Source organism: Typopeltis vanoorti, chromosome 13, assembly GCF_054136105.1.
Source record: "Typopeltis vanoorti isolate ZY-2024b chromosome 13, IOZ_Tvanoo_1.0, whole genome shotgun sequence".
Classification (NCBI taxonomy): Eukaryota; Metazoa; Arthropoda; class Arachnida; order Uropygi; family Thelyphonidae; genus Typopeltis; species Typopeltis vanoorti.
This window is the reverse complement of record NC_143561.1, coordinates 40962690-40980912: the sequence shown is the minus strand read 5'-3', so window position 1 is coordinate 40980912 and position 18223 is coordinate 40962690. Positions and strand designations below refer to the sequence as shown.

At 35.4% G+C, this 18223-nt stretch overlaps 1 protein-coding gene and 1 pseudogene across 1 annotated transcript in view; one reads left to right on the top strand and one right to left on the bottom strand.

The window, feature by feature from the left end:
• The window catches only part of Spase12 (Signal peptidase complex subunit Spase12), a 39963-nt gene extending 23097 nt beyond the window's left edge, over positions 1 to 16866 (top strand). The window contains exon 4 of the mRNA XM_090402296.1: positions 16676 to 16866. Within this exon, the coding sequence (XP_090258422.1) occupies positions 16676 to 16780 (105 nt within the window). The 3' untranslated portion in view covers positions 16781 to 16866. The remainder of the gene's footprint in view (positions 1 to 16675) is intronic.
• LOC150100079 (U6atac minor spliceosomal RNA) lies at positions 15106 to 15242 on the bottom strand (annotated as a pseudogene).
• Positions 16867 to 18223: the final 1357 nt, after the last annotated feature.

Genomic DNA, 18223 nt, shown 5'->3' with positions numbered 1-18223 from the left:
ATGTAATGTGCATATTTGCAGAAATCAGAAGTCAGATAGCATGATTTGGAGCTTATTTAATGAGCCTTTATTCTAAATGAAATATGTTGGAGATGTCAAGAGCAGCTGCCTCAGATTCCTAAAATTTTTCCATGGGATTTCTCCAAAGGTTGATGATAAACAAGAAGAGGATTTCATGTTAATTTGCAGAATCCATACTGCTCATTTTTGACAGGTTTCTAGGCAGTGTACAAGTTGAATGCTAATGGTTTTCTCCATTACTTCAGAAAGAATTGGTAAGAGAAATGACAATAGTAATTTTATAGTAATGATTTGTTTCCTGTTCTTAATAATATGGGCTAATTTCTAGGTTGCAAGTAGGTGAGAATAAAAAGCAACATAGAGTAGGACCAGGAAACTTGGGTATCCATTTTTTTCTGGTCTTGCTTTCTGCCAAAAAAAAATCAGGGGAGAGGGATTATTACACATCTGGAATTTATTTATTTCATGTTCATTGGAAACAATGCAAAATTTGACAGCTAAATTACACAGATCACAAAATATGAAGTACACTTTTGGATTATATAGTAAAGTAATACAAGTTAATATATAAGAAAGAACGTGAGTGTTCAAATTTAGATGGCACTCCAGAACTTTCTACAGCAGACAGCAGCGCAATCACCCAAAAATTGCTGGTGCAAGATCGCTATGCTTCCACACTAAAGCTCTAACTTTTTCATATAACTCCATTTTTTAAGTTGTGCTTGGATTTTTCTCATCTTCTCTTTAGCCTGTTCAAGTGCTTCTAAATATTCCAGTCTAGATGCTTGCCAGTCTCACCATTGTTTTGTTGGATTTTGTCCACAGATTTTGTAAGAACACTTGTGCTAATAGCTGGTGGGACTATACCAGACAGCTAGTAGTGATCAATCACCCGTGTTGGTTTTAAGCAGCCTTTGATTTCTCTGCAATTCTAGCTTAACATTCCATTAACTTTGGAGGTGTGGTATGAATTTATCCATCTTGGGCTGCATACTCTTTAGGTGCAAAACAAAGAAAGATGCAGTTCTCAGTATATCAGCAGATGCACCCTTCCCCTACTTTGATGAGGTCAATTTGACTTGATTTCAACTAATTTATTACAAAGAAATTTTCTTTGTAATAAATTGCCAGGTTTTTTATGGTTAGTGACAGTTTATTTTCAATCATGTTTACACCTTTTCCACAGCTTCTTTATTCTCTTGGAATCTGAGAGACCAAATCTAGGCACAATGTCAAGGCCTTATTAAAGAGGTAAAATAACTTCCTTATCCTTACATGTCAAGGCTTGCTTCAACATCACAGTTATCCTCTGAGTTGTATTTGCAACTTTTGCAACTGCCCATGTTAAGAACCACTAGTCCTGTCACTTTTTCATATAATTTATAATACGTCACTTTTTCATATAATTAATATTCTCTACATGTTTTACTCTGGCTCTTTAACCTTGCAGCATATTTCTAAATCACTTAGGGAATTGAAACAACGTAGATCCGAATATAAATTAAATTATACTTTAATTAATATTTCCGATATTTCGGCAATGTCACATTGCCATTTTCAAAAGGAACTTACAAAAAGGCAGTTGCACACAGGCACTAACAATACAGTAACTGAAAATGAAGATATGAATCTATCGTTCTCCTAGAAGTCCTGATGGTGCCCTCTGGCGGGCTAAGTAGGCGTTCTTGGCCGTTGGGCTGAAGGTCTGCTGATGTATGCCTCCCAAATTTGGGGCAGTCGCATACAACCAAATTTGTTGAGGTTCGGAGAGTTTCTTAGGGCAGAGGCTGATTCCATAAATAATCTTTCGTATTTATATTTGCTCCGGTGTATTACTGTAGCTTTCTTCCACCGTATTCTGTGGCGAGTGTCCAGAGCATGGTCTGCAAGACCAGAATGGCTATACTTGTAAAACCGGATGTAGTCCTTGTGTTCAGAAATTCTGATATTCGCTGTCCTGCCTGTTTGGCCAAAGTACGACAGTTTACAACTGCAAGGGACCTGGTATACACCAGGTAGGTCTAGGGGAAGTGGTTGGTCTTTGGTAGAGCAAATAAGGGATGCCAATTTTCTGTAAGGCCTGTAACAGGAGGTGAGGTCATGTTTTTTTAGAATTTTGGTAATTTTTTCTGAGGTGCCTCGGATGTAGGGGATGGTGATGGATTTAGAGTAATCTTTTTTGTGGAGGGGGGCTGTGGTTTGTAAGTTTTAATATTTTTTGGATTTTTTGGGGGGGGGGGGTAGCCATTGGCTGAGAAAGTGTTGAGGATGTGATTTAGTTCAGTATTAAGGGCTATGTCGTTAGAACAGATTAGTTTAGCCCTGTTGTATAGTGTTTTTACCACTCCATATTGTTGTGAGGGGGGGGGGGGATTGTTGGTGGATGTATCTGCCTGTATGGGTGGGTTTTCTGTAAACTGAGAAAACCAAAGTTCCATCCGCCAGAGGGCACCATCAGGACTTCTAGGAGAACGATAGCTTCATATCTTCATTTTCAGTTACTGTATTGTTAGTGCCTGTGTGCAACTGCCTTTTTGTAAGTTCCTTTTGAAAATGGCAATGTGACATTGCCGAAATATCGGAAATATTAATTAAAGTATAATTTAATTTATATTCGGATCTACGTTGTTTCAATTCCCTAAGTGATTTAGAAATGCATACCCGACATATAAGTCTACGAGAACTTGCAGCATATTCTATTCTGCTTCCTCCTGGAATTTATCTTACTTTCTACAGCATCTTAGTGGGATAGAATGTGAAGGGTATAATGTGTTCAAGGAAGATAGAGAGAAAATCTTATGGTGTCACTTGAGAAAGGATCTTTTTCATATAATTAATATTCTCTACATGCTTTACTCTGGCTCTTTAACCTTGCAACATATTTTATTCTGCTTCCTCCAGAATTTATCTTGATACTTTCTACAGCATCTTAGTGGGATAGAATGTGAAGGGTATAATGTGTTCAGGGAGGATAGAGAGAAAATGGGGGAGGAGTGTTATTGATGATAACTGATGAACTGCTGGCCAGTAAAAAGTAGCATTGGCCTGCAGTTGATTTGAGGCTATCTGGTGTGAGATAGAGGCCAGCAGAACCATATATACAGTTGGATGCTGCTATGGACCAGGGGATGGAAAAGATGGAGATAGTATGCATTGGCAAATAGACGCAATGAGTGGAGGGAAGGTAATTATTGTGGGGGATTTCAACTATAGGAACATAGATTAGAAGGAGGAGAGGACAGATGGGAGAAAGGAAATGGAATTTATTCAGTTACTAAGAGATAATTACCTGAGACAGCATGTGATCGAATATACTAGGGGTCTGAGAGTGCTTTTAAACTTTGAGAGTAATTTCGTCTAAGAATTTGTCTATAATGAATATGACCACATTGCCACCAATTGGTGAAAGTGATCATATAGTCTTAACTTGGGAGGTGGCTAAATGTGTGGAATTTTCAGTTAAGATGGGATATATATATGAAATTACAGGGCTGGTAATTATGACAATCTCAGGAGATTGCTTGGATTGGTGACATGGCATGTAAAACTGCAAGGGCTGGATGCTGAAAGGCATGGGAAGTGGTAAAGGAGTGTTTGAGAGAAGTAATGGTAGACTGCATACCTAGAGTCAGGAGACTAATTAAGTAGGAATTAGGATGAATATCATCATTAAGTTGAAGCTGCAAAAAAAAGAAACAATTGTGGAGGGAATTTAAGGAGAAAAGTGACCATCAGGCACATGAACAGTACAAGTGCCACACTAGTTACCCAGAAGGGTAACTAGTGTGGTAAGAAAGGCAAACGCAGAATATGAAAGGAAATTAACAATGCAGACTAAAGAGATAATCCCAAACAGTTCCTTCGACATGCTGCAAATGAATGCCGATAGTAGGGAAGTAACTGAATCATTCAAAATAGTTGAAATTACTAAGTGAACACTTTGTATGAGTATATCATCCAGGTGGTGATATTGCAGGAATTAGAGGGACAACTTGAAAAATGGTTCCATTAGATGAGAGCTCACTGGTCAAAAAAAAAAAAAAAATTATAGCCAAGGATATTAGTTAAACTACCAAACATCCCTACAAAAAAAAAAAAAATGATGTATTTTGGTATCCAATAAAAGTAAATTATTACCAAACGATCCTGACATATCAGATGTGGTATTGAATATTTTTCCAGAAAAGAGATAGGCATACTTCTCAAAATCAGTTGAATAAATATAAACCTGACAAAGGTCCTCATCCTCCTGAAAATCAGACAAGTCTACAAAGCCAAAACAACAGGAAATTTTTTTACAGTGGAACTGTCTTTGGTTTTGCCATAATATCAATAATATCAAGATTTTGCTGCAGAAACACAAGCTTATCTATCTCTGTCTCTGCATGAAATATATTTAAAACCCAGCGAGTACTACCCCTACCGTAAGGAATTTCACTGTCATACATTAGAACAGAACTGGTGATCCTGCCGATTGGTGGCGTAGTTATCCTTGGAATACTTAATACTGCTCTGGAAGCAGTAGCAATTTACCTATATTTGGGATTTCTTATTGCAGTATATTCAATTTATTTACTACTGGCTGCCGAATTAAATGAAATCGATCTTGATAACCTTATTTTGCAACTTCCTGTGCCCATGCATGTGGGTGACTTTAATGGACACAACACTCTGTGGTTAATATATCACATCAACCATGCCTGTTATGTTAATATCTCTGTAAAGAAACTGTTTTTTACAATGAGTATTAAATTTACAAGAGTTCAATCCTATTGTTGCAATGACTTTTAATTCTATATTTTTAGAGTACCACTCAAGACCAAATATATATATATAAAAAAAACGTATTTAATGAAACTAAAAACTGGGTGCATTGTAAATAAAATTAATATAATAATAACTAATAATAATAATAACTATAAAACTATTTGGATCCAAGGCCTCCTAAATTAAAACTATAGATTAGAAATGTCCTTTATCTTTATAGATAGGATAAATTCATTTTCTTTCTGACTCATTCTATTAATAGTTTGCTTCACATGTTAATCAGTCTACCATACTGAACATTTTGTTTTTACAGCAATTTACATTCCATTCCTACAAAAATTTACTTTACATTCCTATAAACAATACATCTTCATCACAGTCAGTTCTTTATCAGGCCTTCCTCAAAATATAAAATTTCTTAACTTCCACAGAACTATGCTGTGTTTTCTTATTTAGCACATATTGTTCCATTCATCCTCATTGTTTCAGATGGGAGAATAAATATTCTTATCTCAAGCAACTTAATTACAGGGAAAAACAATTTGAAAAACAATTTCTTTTACCACTTTATAAACAACACTGTATCAAAGTAAAGCTCTTCATTAAGGCCACTTTACAGTTTCAGATTTCACTAAGTCCATCATTGTTCTGATAAAATAATTAACATCACCAATGTCCTTGAGACAGGAAGAAACTTTGTCTTTTGCATTTCTTCGAACGTTAAAATAGAATATCTACTTAATATCTCCTTTTATTTATTATTCACTCCACTTGTTGACAGTCTCAACTCTTCAGTCAGAAGATTCACCATATTCCAACTTACCGTTTTCTTAAAAACTTCTTAGAACAAAATTCTCTGGTCTGCGTTCTCAAACTTGCATTCTTTTTCTTCTGGATTACCCCAGTACCAAATGCTCTCTCTCTCTCTCTCTCTCTCTCTCTCTCTCTCTCTCTCTCTCTCTCTCTCTCTCTCTCTGTTGGCTGTTAGTCAGTCATCATTCTCTATAGTGAGCTTATACGCTTGTTCCGTTAAGCTGCAATCGAGAAGCTAGTAATGGCTGATACATTATCATCATTGGCAAAAAGAGAATGTCTTTGCAATGGGCGACAGATATCACAACACTTAACAATTATGAATTACAATAAAGAAGATTGAAATTATTGCAATTTCAAAATCAGAATCTAGTAAGTACATCAGTCTCAAATACTTGACATTTCATTTTAACATAAATATCAATATCGGGTATATTGATATTTATATATATTGCCGGCCTGGTTTGCCGAGTGGTTATCATATCCACTTTCCAGCTAAAAGGCTGTGGGTTTGAATCCCACCTTGGCCATGGATGTTTGTGATTGTCTGTGAAAACATTAGCGGTGGTGGGCAGTAGATGGTGTTGGTGTAATTGCAGTTCGTTGTAGTTGATGGATTAAGTGGTGAAGATGGAGAGCTGTAGAGTTGTGTCCTCCCTCAATGAGCCTTTAGACTCCCTGGAGGTGCAATGTAATAATATTGCAAGTCAATTATATGTGGTTACAAAACCAAAACTAATGAAATGCTAACATAGTGAAACAATTATAAAAAGATTCATAATTATAAATTATGACTATTTTTACAGTATGTTCAATTTATTTACCACTGGCTGCTGAGTTAAATGAAATTTATCTTAATAATTATCTTACAACTACTTGTGCCCATACTTATGAGTAACTTTCATGGGCAGAACACGTGGGTGCTAGTGCCAACACAAATGGATGAGGTCATATTATTGAATGAATCCTTGAAAATACTGACCTCTCCATTTTGAATATACACTGAATACTTTCTTCTGTATATCTACCTGCTCATATTCTGCAATAGATCTTAGTCTTTTCCCCTGCCCTTTTTCCACTTCTTATGTGGGATGTCGAAGAGAACACTTAGGAGGAAACAGTCATTTTCCTGTTACTTACATAATATCTTCATAGTATCCACATTCTCCTACATGCATGCCCATTTGGAAAATAGACCACGCTGACTGAAATACTTTTTTCCCATCTTGCAAAATTTAATGCTAAAGCAGTCATCAACCTATGAAACATGTATGAATGAAGCAGTGAAGTATGCAACAGATTAGATTGTCCATGCAGTAACAGCTGCAATTAAATCTCACTTCATCTCACTTTCCACTCTATCCAAAGGCTTGGTGGAACCCAGAATGCCAAGCAGCCAAAAGAAAAAAAGATCAAGACAGAACGTGGAGTTTATTTCGTAGATACCCTACCACAACAATCTTATAGTTTTTAAACATGCTTGTGCTTAAGCATGTTTAAAAACTATAAGATTTTAAAAAAATGTTATATGAGACATAACAGTTGAAAACAATCTTGAATCCAATTTACATCTTCAATTGAACAAACAACCAGCCCAAAAATTGTATGGAATAAAATCAGAAAATAAAAGGTAGATTGAAAACTCTGTCAACCTTAGAACATAATGGATATGTTGTTGCCAATCCCAAAGGTATTGCAGACACTATGGGAGAAAATTTGCCAGAATCTCAGCAAACAGCTTCATATCCTCCAAGTTTTTTAATATTGAAAGAGAAACGAGAAACAATGGCTGGTCTAAGCTTTTCTCCAATTGACTAGAGCTGTACAATCAGTCATTCATTAAGGTGGAACCAAAAAGAGATCTTTTTAGTTCCACCTGTGGATCTGATGACATCCATTATTAGATGATAAAACATCTTCTATCACCTTTTCTTGATCTCCTCTTTCTCTATAACAGAATACTTACAGTGGAAGAGTTTCTGGATTCTTGACATATGCCAGTTGTTATTGCCATCCCAAAACCAGGAAAAGATCCAGCACTAGCAAACAATTATCAACCTACTGCTTTACTACTGTCTTTATAAGATATTGGAGAAATGCTAATCTTCTCTGGTACTTTCAGAGCAACAAACTTCTTTGTGGCTTTTGTAGGCATCGTTCAATGTTCTATATGGTCCATTTAAAATCACGTATAAGAGATGCTTTCCTAAAATGAGAACATTTGGTTTCAGGCTACTTTCACATGGAAAAAGCTTATGACACAGCCTGGAAATATCATATATTAAAAGATCTCTTTAATCTTGGTCTTGGAAATACTTTCCTGTTTTTATCAAAAACTTTCTTTCAGCTAAGTTTTCCATGTCTAATGAGAAGTTATCTTGGCCATATCATGAAGAAGAGTATGTCCTCAAGGTTCTGTCTTAAGTGTGACACTCTTGCTATCAGAGTTAATTCAATCACTGAACAGCTTCCTCTCACAGTAGACAATGCTCTGTATGTTAATGACTTCACAATTTACAGTAACTCTTGCAATAAAAAAGTAATTGAAAGACAACTTCAACAAGCAGTGTATTAACTCTTCATGGGCTGTTAGTAATAGGTTCAGATTTTTTGTAGAAAAAAGTGTATGTACACTTCTGCAAATAACATTTTCTTCACCCAGATCCTCCTTTAAGAATGGGATAAGTATTCTTCCAGTGGCACCAGAGGCCAACTTTTTTTTGTGACTCATCTTTGACAGAAAGCTTTCATTCATTACACACATTTGTCAACTTAGGAAAAAGTGCAAAAAAGTATTGAATATCCTTTTCACTCTCTGCTCTGCAGAATGGTGTGCACATTGATGTTCCTTGCTCTGCATTTATCATACACTTGTACGTTCACAGTTTGATTATGGGTCCCATCATGAAGAAGAGTATGTCCTCAAGGTTCTGTCTTAAGTGTGACACTCTTGCTATCAGAGTTAATTCAATCACTGAACAGCTTCCTCTCATAGTAGACAATGCTCTTTATGTTAATGACTTCACAATTTACAGTAACTCTTGCAATAAGTTCTGCACAGTAGAGCATGCTTTGTTAGTTAGACCTTAACCATCATCAGAGTATATGAATGACTACTGGTGTTTTTTTTTTTTGGAATCACCTTTTCAAAGTCTTTATGTTGAAGCAAATGAACCTACTCTATCACTTAGACCAGTGGTGGCGAACCCTTTTATGTTCACGTGCCAAAAGTTTACAAACTGAGTTGTTGTCATGCCAGCACATGCCAAAAATTTACAAAGTTGCTGATGTGCCAGGAAGTTTTTAGTGGTGGTGGTGGGGGGGGAAATTAATAGAAAATTAATTAATTGATTCATATTATATAATATTTTATAAATAATATTAATTTTAGCAAAAAAAAATTGGCTAATGCCTTTTTATTCCCATACATAGGGAATAGGTGAGGCCCTTTAGCCCTATCTAACTTTTAAAGACTTAGTGGGCAGTTCAATCTCTACTGGTACTGAATCAGAGATAGATGGCCCAAGGCTATCACTAATTAAGCAGCACACAGTGAAGAGAACGGCTGAACATGTGAAGCCATGTCGTGGTCCCCAACACAATATATTTAATGTCTGAAATAATGTGGTTCTACGGTCAATTTTCTTCAGTTTACGGGACGAAAAAACCCGAGTTCCCGTGCGAAAAACCCTCTTGCCCGTGTCAGAGATTGACTAACTCGGGAAACGGTCGAAAAAAGCTTAGCAAAATTTCCTCTAGTCGCCGACTAGATTCAAAAGCAAGTCTTCCTTCATTCGGTCAAGCACTGGGGTGTGCAAATGCCACATCCACTGAGCTACACAGGCTTCCTATAATTATACTTTTGTAAATAATATTTTATTTTATTTATAATATTTATATATAAGTTTATAATATTATTCAGTGTAAAATTGATTATTGTATTATTAAATTGATTTTAATGATGTTGGTTTGGAAAAAAAAAAGCAGTAGTGAGAAAAATATTTATGCATTGTAACTCACCATAGAAGTCAGTTGAGCAGGGAAACAGCAGAAGGATGTCAACTTGTAGGAGAAATGCTGACCGTATTTACTCGAATATAACATGCCCTCACGTATAACTCGCAACCCTGATTTTAGCTTACGAAAAAAATATATCAAAAAAGTTTGCACATTACCTCGAACACAAAAAAATGTTTAAACATATTCACATCGAGGCGATAGTAACTCGCTCCCCGCGGTAACAACATGCCCTCCTCAACAGCCATTATACTGCAGATACAAGAAAAACAAGTGTAGTTTTATTGTATCTCTCAATAAGCTACAGAGGCTTTAGCAGTCTGTGTAATATATAAGGTGGCCATAAAATAACTTGCCTCTCTTTGGATGTATCTGTAGCTAAAACCAATAAACGGAATGAGACCAAATTTTATATTGAGACTTTTGAAGGCATGGGGAGATGAATTCTGCGAAAAAAAGATTTAGTACCAAAAGTCGACGATAGGGAAAATTTTGGAGCTGGCAGAACCGAAACAAGCGGATAATTACATTAAAGTCAGATAAAATGCAATTTGTTGTATACAAGAAAGGTCATCACATTGAAAATCGTGTATGTAGTCCTGGGAACCCTGATTCTGATAAATAAACATTACTTCCTGAGTTCAGTCACTACATTAATTTCTGTCTCTCTCGCAAGTTGTTCTTTTAGTTTAATTATTATAATTCTTATCATTGTAACGTGACGCGGATGTCGCTAACATCGTCAAAATGTTGTTATTCCATTTTATCTGCCTTCAATGTAATTATTTGCTTATTTTTGGCTATGCCAGTGCCAAAATTTCCCCTGTGGTCGACTTTTCGTACTAAATCATTTTTTTGCGAAATCATCTCCCCATGCCTTCAAAAGTCTCGATATAAAATTTGGTCTCATTCCATATATTGATTTTAGCTACAGATGCCTCCAAAGAGGGAAAGTTATTTTATGGCCACCCTCTATTTCTCATTAAATAGTGTGATTCATTAGTTAGAGCAGTTTTTATTCCAGATGTCTCTAATTGCAGTATTATTGTCCCCTCCCACAGAAACTATGCTGTAGAGACTCAAGAAAAACCATACGATGCACTGAAACACATTATCTAACTAAAGTCTATTGTCCAATTTTTCAATTACATGAAATAAGTGTTTATTTTTATTGCATTTGAAATTCTCAATGTCATTATGACAGATCACGAAGGCTAACTTCAAATAAAATTCTACCACTGATTGAAACATGCCATATACTTACAGTGACCATGCGTCCTTTATTTCAGAGGACAGTCCTTTATTTCACTGCTTATTCCTTTAGATTTTTTTTTCTAAAAATGGTCATTTTGTCCCTTATTTTGTGAATTGAAATAGTAAATTGAATATTGATGCCAACATATTTAAAGATGCAATTCATAAATTTTACCAAACCTGTTTGATTATTTAAATAACTGGGACAGCTCTTTCTTGGAAATGGAAGCATGGGTCTTACTACGAGAAATCCCTCTGCGGGCGAAGATCGAGGAAAGTGTTTTGTTCATTTCCAGTAACTGGAACTTAAACATAAATGGCGGAGAACTATTTGATGAAGTTTTGTGTATTAAAAGTTATGTCACCAGTGTAAAGATCGAAGATTGGCAACAAAATGACGAGTCCTGCTCGACGTACTTGGGTTGAAATTTTTAAATATTGCACAAATAAACACATCTTTTAAAAAAACATTTTAAAAATCATTGAATTTTGCGTTTGTCTCCCTGGATCTAATGCCCACAATGAACGAGTATTTTCATTAGTGAACAATATGTGAACCAGTGGAAAAAAACAATTAAAAATCCAAACATTGATAGCATATGTTTATACCAAATGGAACTTTGACATGAATTGAATACAGTTTTATGAATTTTTAAAACACGAATCTGATTTATTAAAAAACGTACATTCTTGTGAACAGTATCAAAATTAAATTTTTTAAGTAATACTATGGTTGTTTAAAATGCTGTGTATATGCATATATTTTACAATAAACGTTATAACGTTATTAGTTTTAGTGAAACAAATAAATGCAACCTGTTTTTGTTTATTTATCATGAAACAATTTCTGATTTTTCCTTTATTTTTTCCAACAAAATATGGTCACTATACATATGTGTGAGTGAGTTCGCCTTCCAGCTCAAAAGCAAACAAGCAGGAATAAAATTCAACCAAGGGTTGAAATTTTATGTGAGTCGAGCCCACCGGTAATGAGAAGTTCCGTCGGAACGATAAACGACACCCCTTCGTGAATGTGTTAAAACTAAGAAATATATAGCGAATGTTATGACAGTTTCAGATATTATAGAATTTGGTTGGAAGGGAATTAACATTTCAACTCACCACTTGTGGATTGCCTTTGTCTTTGAGTCACGTGATCTTTTGTTAATGCAGCACCAATCACATGCACGTCTTCATAGCTGCTCTCTCGTGTAAAACAAAATTTAACTTGTATGTATTGTAACAATTTTTAAAAAAGTTGAATTTATAAGCGTATAAAAGGATATCACCTGTAAATCGTTGACGTGGCAGTAAAATTCTCGGACGTGCCACCTTTGGCACGTGTGCCAGAGGTTCGCCATCTATGACTTAGACGAAAACAGTTGTCTCTTAACTATGCTCTAAAAATAGTCTCTTTCAGAGCATCCTGCATGGATTAATATCTTTTCTCTATGTTGAGAAGCTCAATATCACACATGTCACACTGCCATTCATCCCTTTAGTATGTATGCATGCTAGAGATTATGGTAGCTACTGTCATGAATGTTGACAACATTACCTATCAAACATAACAGCATTCCTCCATAGCAGATTTGCACTCCATACTGCAACCTCTCACTTTGTCAATTACAGAAATCTCAAACTCCATCTGTCCTGCAATTGTTTAATGCACACAGAGCAACCCACTCTGATTTCTTGTCCATCTATACTGATGATTCAAAATTTCTGACCTCTGTTTACTGACATTACTATATCCTGACAGATCTTGATTGCAGTAATTATTCAGCAGAATTACTTGCTTGCCATTCATCTTGCACTTGTTCATATAAAAGAAACCCACCACCAGAAGTGTATAATTTATACATGCTCATTAAGTTCTTTACAGGCCATCTCATTTCCTGTGTATAATCCACATCCAGTGCTTTGTAAGGCTTTACAGCTATTATACAAAACGAATCTGGCTGTGTGGATTCCAAGCCACATTAGAAGTAAAGGAAAATGAGATTGCAGCTGCTAGATCAGCTCATACATTTTCCGTGTACTGTTTAATAGTTCCATATACTTCAGTTTATAAGATGAAAGTACCCAATGGCAGTCTTCATGGCAGGAAGCATTGCAAAACAAATTGCACAAGATTGTCTGAAATTAAGCATTGGCAGTCTAATCAATAGAAACAGAAAAGAGGAAGTTATTCTTTCTAGTCTTCACATAGGTCACAGTCGTCAAAACATTCTTATTTACTTGAGGATTGATGACTCACCTATGTGTGAAAAATGCAACGCACATCTCACCATTTGTCTTATTCTGGTGGAGTGTTGACATTTCACACGAGAGAGGAATGAAATTTTATTAATCTAGCTGAGCCATATCACTCAGGCAGATGTCATCAGAAACTCAGACAAATTGCATTGTTTTAATCTTTTTACAAAGAATTAATTTATATAAGCTCATTTAGTTATGAATTCTATTTTTGTCTAGATATCAATTTCCTGATACCTCAAGGGATGTTCAGGTTACTATGACAGCACTACATGATTAAGTTTACATTATTATTAATCTCCTATCAACAGTTTTCCTCCAAATCAATATTACTTGTGAGCACTCTAATATTGTCATATCTAATATTCCATGCTTCTAAGACACTTCTAACTGAATCAATCTACTTAGACTTTGGTCTTCCTCTGGGTCTCTTTCCTGCCATCTTGGCATCAAACACCTGCTTTACTAACCTTTCTTCATCCATTCTATTTAAGTGGCCATACCACCTTAGATTAGCTCTGCTTTCATGTTCTTCGATGCTAACAATGCCAGGTTCCTTTCTAATATCTTCATTATTAATACGGTTCTGCCATTGATTCACTCCCCTAATTTTTCTTAGAACCCTCATATCTGTGGTCTCAGTCTTTTTTGATCAAGTGCTTTATTTCTAACCCAACTCTCAGATCTATAACTTAAAACTGGTTTGAACACTGTCTTGTGTACTGCTAGTTTAGCATTTTGGTTAATTCATCTTTTATTCCATATCAGTTTATTCATCTGGCTACACACTATATCAGCTTTGCTTATTCTGTTGCCTGTTTCCAGATTTAATCTGCCATTTTCACTGAAAATTATGCCTAAATAGCTGAAATAATTTCCTTGTTCTAGGATTTTCACTCAAAATGCAACTGAAGTTTTCTATGCACCTGCCTAATTTCATGGGTTTGGTCTTTTATTGCCGATTTTCATGCCAGTTTTACAGCTGTTATTCAGTTTAGTTAGTGAATGCAGGAGACTTGCATTAGATGTGTTTAGGAGTACAACATCATTTTCATAAAGCAAAGAGCTAAGTTTGCATAGTATTGCATTGCTTAATTTATAAATTTTTTAAAATTTGTATTTTATACACATTAATTTCTCACTTTATTACCTATTTATCTGTTTACCTTTGCTTTGGTGCAGTATGACCTTTGCTGTTCTTGTGCCAATAAATCATCAATCAATCAGTCAACCTGCTTTGTCATTTCATTCATAATTCATAATCTGGTTCTTGTATATAGGATGAGAATTTAAAGGGGAATGAATATTTTAATCATATCAATAAGGATTGTTTATGTGATACATTCACTGGAAATGATTGAATTAAAAGACTGAAAATGCAACACAGGAAATGAAGTGTAGAAGCTTGAAGGTTGTCACGTTTGGCATTATTATAATGCCAAACAACATGCAGATGAAAATGGTTGTGTGTTTGCTCTGTGATTGAAGATATTGAAGTATATTTTCGTCTGAATTGCCTAGAGGTAAAAAAAAAAATATTGCACTATACTTAGAAGTGGTCACTGGTGAGGAAGTCTGGTAGGTTTTTTTGATATTCTGGCAGGCATGCGAATAATTTGTGTGGAGTCATTGGTGCTAGCAAATGATTCATCATCTCTACCTGTTGGATTGGTGCAGTTTGAAAAGCAAAGCTAGCTAGAGTTGTGAACACTACATAATCCATTGTGCATTACACCACCTTATATGATATTTCTGCTTGTTAATTGCATTCGTTCTCTGACTAGTTTGTCTGTTTTTCAGGAGGAAAACACCTTGCTACTTCTCTTTTGAGACCAGCTAACTCACCTTTATTTTAAAAAGCGTGTATAAAGATTCCTCACATCATGATAAGAATCAAACCCAGATCTTTTCCACTCAAAGAGCATATGGCATATTGTTCCAATTGTGCTATGGAGGTGCTTTAAAAAAAAAAAAAAAAAAAGAGAGTCAGGAGGGGATTAAGTGCTATACTACGAAGTAATCAACAATGTTTTAACCTTATGTATTAGGCCCAGAGGTCAGTCATCCTTATTAAGGGGAATGTTGACCCCCCCCCCTCTTTCACATAACACAAAATCTCTAGGGAAGATAATAATTCACTATTAATTAAGTTGGACTGGAAAATGTCTATTTAGAAATCAAAACATTCAAAATGGTTGTATGTATTAAGAGAGCAGTAGAGATAAGATGATGATAACATTATGCATGCACACAAAAGTATACAGTAATTACCCTGCATTTGTAGTGACCCTCTGTTTATGGTAAGCCAATCTTAAATAGGCACTTTATGAAGTCCAAACAAAACAGATGCTGTTTACACTGTCTTGTGTTTGTTTTCTTCTTTATTTTTGTATTCTTACAAAAAAATAACATTATGCATTACATGCATGATCTTCTGTTCATACCTTTGCTCAGGTGAAGATAAATTGATAACAAGATAAAATTATTAACATCAGACCTCCATGGAGTCAAAGACTCATTGTGGAAAATCCACACGTGCACAAAAAGATCATCAAACTTCTTTGTCCTTTCATTTGTATTTTGAATCCATTTGCAGTTTTCACACTCAGTCAGTGATTCTGCTCCCCAACCACTCCATGCAAAGAACCTGCTCCCTTATTCACTCCCTCTTTACACATCCTCTTGTTTTACCTTGTTCAGCCCCTCACCAACTTATGCAGATATTGCATTCCCTCAATCTATTTTCTTATTCCATGTTCCAGAGACCCGATTTTTGACTTTGAAACAGTCATTTCAAAGCAAAATGTTCCTTTATCAGGAATATTCTCCTTTGAATTTACTGTTTATTTGTTTCAAGTTATGTTTCAGCTTATCTATTTCAACTATGTCTTCCTTTTGAGTGTCATATATTTGTGCAGTATTTAATTACTTTGATCAGTCATTTAGTTGACATTACAAATGATGAAACTAAGTCTCCCAAGGCCATAATGTTGTGTATGTTAATTGCCTCTGTTCTCCATGCTGTTTGCTGATTTGCAGATGGGGGAAAAAAAAAAACTACTGTTTTCCTTTCTTATAATTCTCAGGGTAGTTCCATACATGTGTTTGCATTAAAAATAAATAAATTTTGATGTATTTAAATTAATATAAAACTAGTGATTTCTTATCCTTGGTGTTATAAACATACAATACTTAGTATGTGTAACTCCATGACTATTTTTTTTTATACTGACTATCTGCAGTAGAGTTGGTTCACCTGAATTGAACAGTTGTAATATAGCAATGCAACATATCAACCAAAGTGCAACAGCAATGCAGTTCTTTGAAAGCCACAATACATGTTGTATTGTAACATGACATATTACAGGTCAACAAGTTTCAGAGAACTTCATATCAACTCCCCAAGAGCTGCTGATTTACCCATTCCTGCTTGGATTTTTTGTGGTAGTTGTAGTAGTAATTTTTTTCCTTATGAACATTGTTTTTTTTTTTTTATTCCTTTATAATTCAGAAAGTGAAATTGCTTTTTTTTTTTTTACTCCAGCTTACTCTTCCTCCATGGCCAATGTATCGCCTTAAATCTCTTCCTTGGCAGAAACCAAGGGAAGAAAGCAATCCTGAAGCAACAAAATCAAAGAAGAAGAAATAAATTTTAAGAATCTTTGATGTTTATATTAATTCATTAGGTTTTCTAATGTAGTGTTTAAAAATAAATTTTTTATTTGTATAAAGTAATTATAATCTCTTCCTCTTTTCTGTGTTTTATAAAATAAGAATCATAGCAAATATTAGGAAAAGTACTAAAAAGTGTTGATAAATAGTGCTGATAAATAGCATAGATAGTTTAGGGATAGTCTCACTAAATGGTGCAAGACCACTATTGTGCTTATTTTTATTTTCCTACACTGTACTAAAAACATACTATGGCCCACATATAGGACCAAACGAGTCCTAAGCCCCCAATAAATATCCTGTTCTGTCCCACTCCAGACCTGGGAATTGAGAAGTCATTCTCTGGTAAGTCCTTATGCTATGAGTGTGTCCTGTAAGGCACACAGAGTATGCATCCAAAGCTTATCAAGTCCAAAATGCTAATACTAGACACCTCTAAAGAATATAGTTACAGAGGTAAGATTTTGGTACAGTGCAGTGTTCTTGAAGAAAATGCACTGCATCTTGTAGCATAGTAAGCAGCTTTCTCATGATGGAGGATAGTGAGTGGTTGCTCAGCACCTACAACTTAGACGTGTGTGATAACAGTCGAGCAACAAAAACATGAGCCAAAGTTTCTGTACTCTGCATTTCTTGTAATCTCTTTTCTCTGAGTGATACAAGCTCAAATCAACAGTGCATTGATTTCTTGTTCTTAATTAAATCTGTGTGTGTGTGTGTGTGTGTGTTCAAAGCCAGACAGGAAGTAAGTCTCAGCCCTGATCCATTGACGTTGAGAGGGAACATGTTTAGATCCTTGTGATGCAGCTCCATCAGCTGTGAATGGTGTAGCATGAAATTCCATTGCCTTTGTTCAGCTGAGGCAATTGTCCATCTGTTCCCATCCAGAGGTGCATTGATACTCATCCTTAATATATGAAATTCTTAGAGGTAGCAAGTCATAATTCTTAAGTGAAGAGGAAAATTTTCTTTAATCTGGATGGATGTAATCAAGGCACTAATCATTGCAATGAGGAAATCCCAAGACCTCCATGCTGTATGGTAGCATGGAAAATGCTAATAGTGCATCTTGTGGAAGATATAACCAAGAACAGAGTGCTGAGTAAACAACTACATCCATCCTGGACAATACTGAGAGAGAAACTACCTAGGACTAACCTGTAGTATAATTTAGGAGGATGGAAGTAATTCAGAATAAAGAGCATTTTAGAGGTTTGAGTGAGGCTTTTCATAGAGAAAAGAGGTTCCTAGAGTAGATGGGTAAGAGGAGCACCATGTCGGAGAGAAAAAAAACAAGATATCCCCCACTCCTCCAGAAGTGAGATAGAATGCAAAGCCACATTGTGCAGGGAAAGCTAAATATTCTCAACCTTCAATTTCTTGTCTACTGGGAAGGGATAAGAAAAAGCACACGACTTTG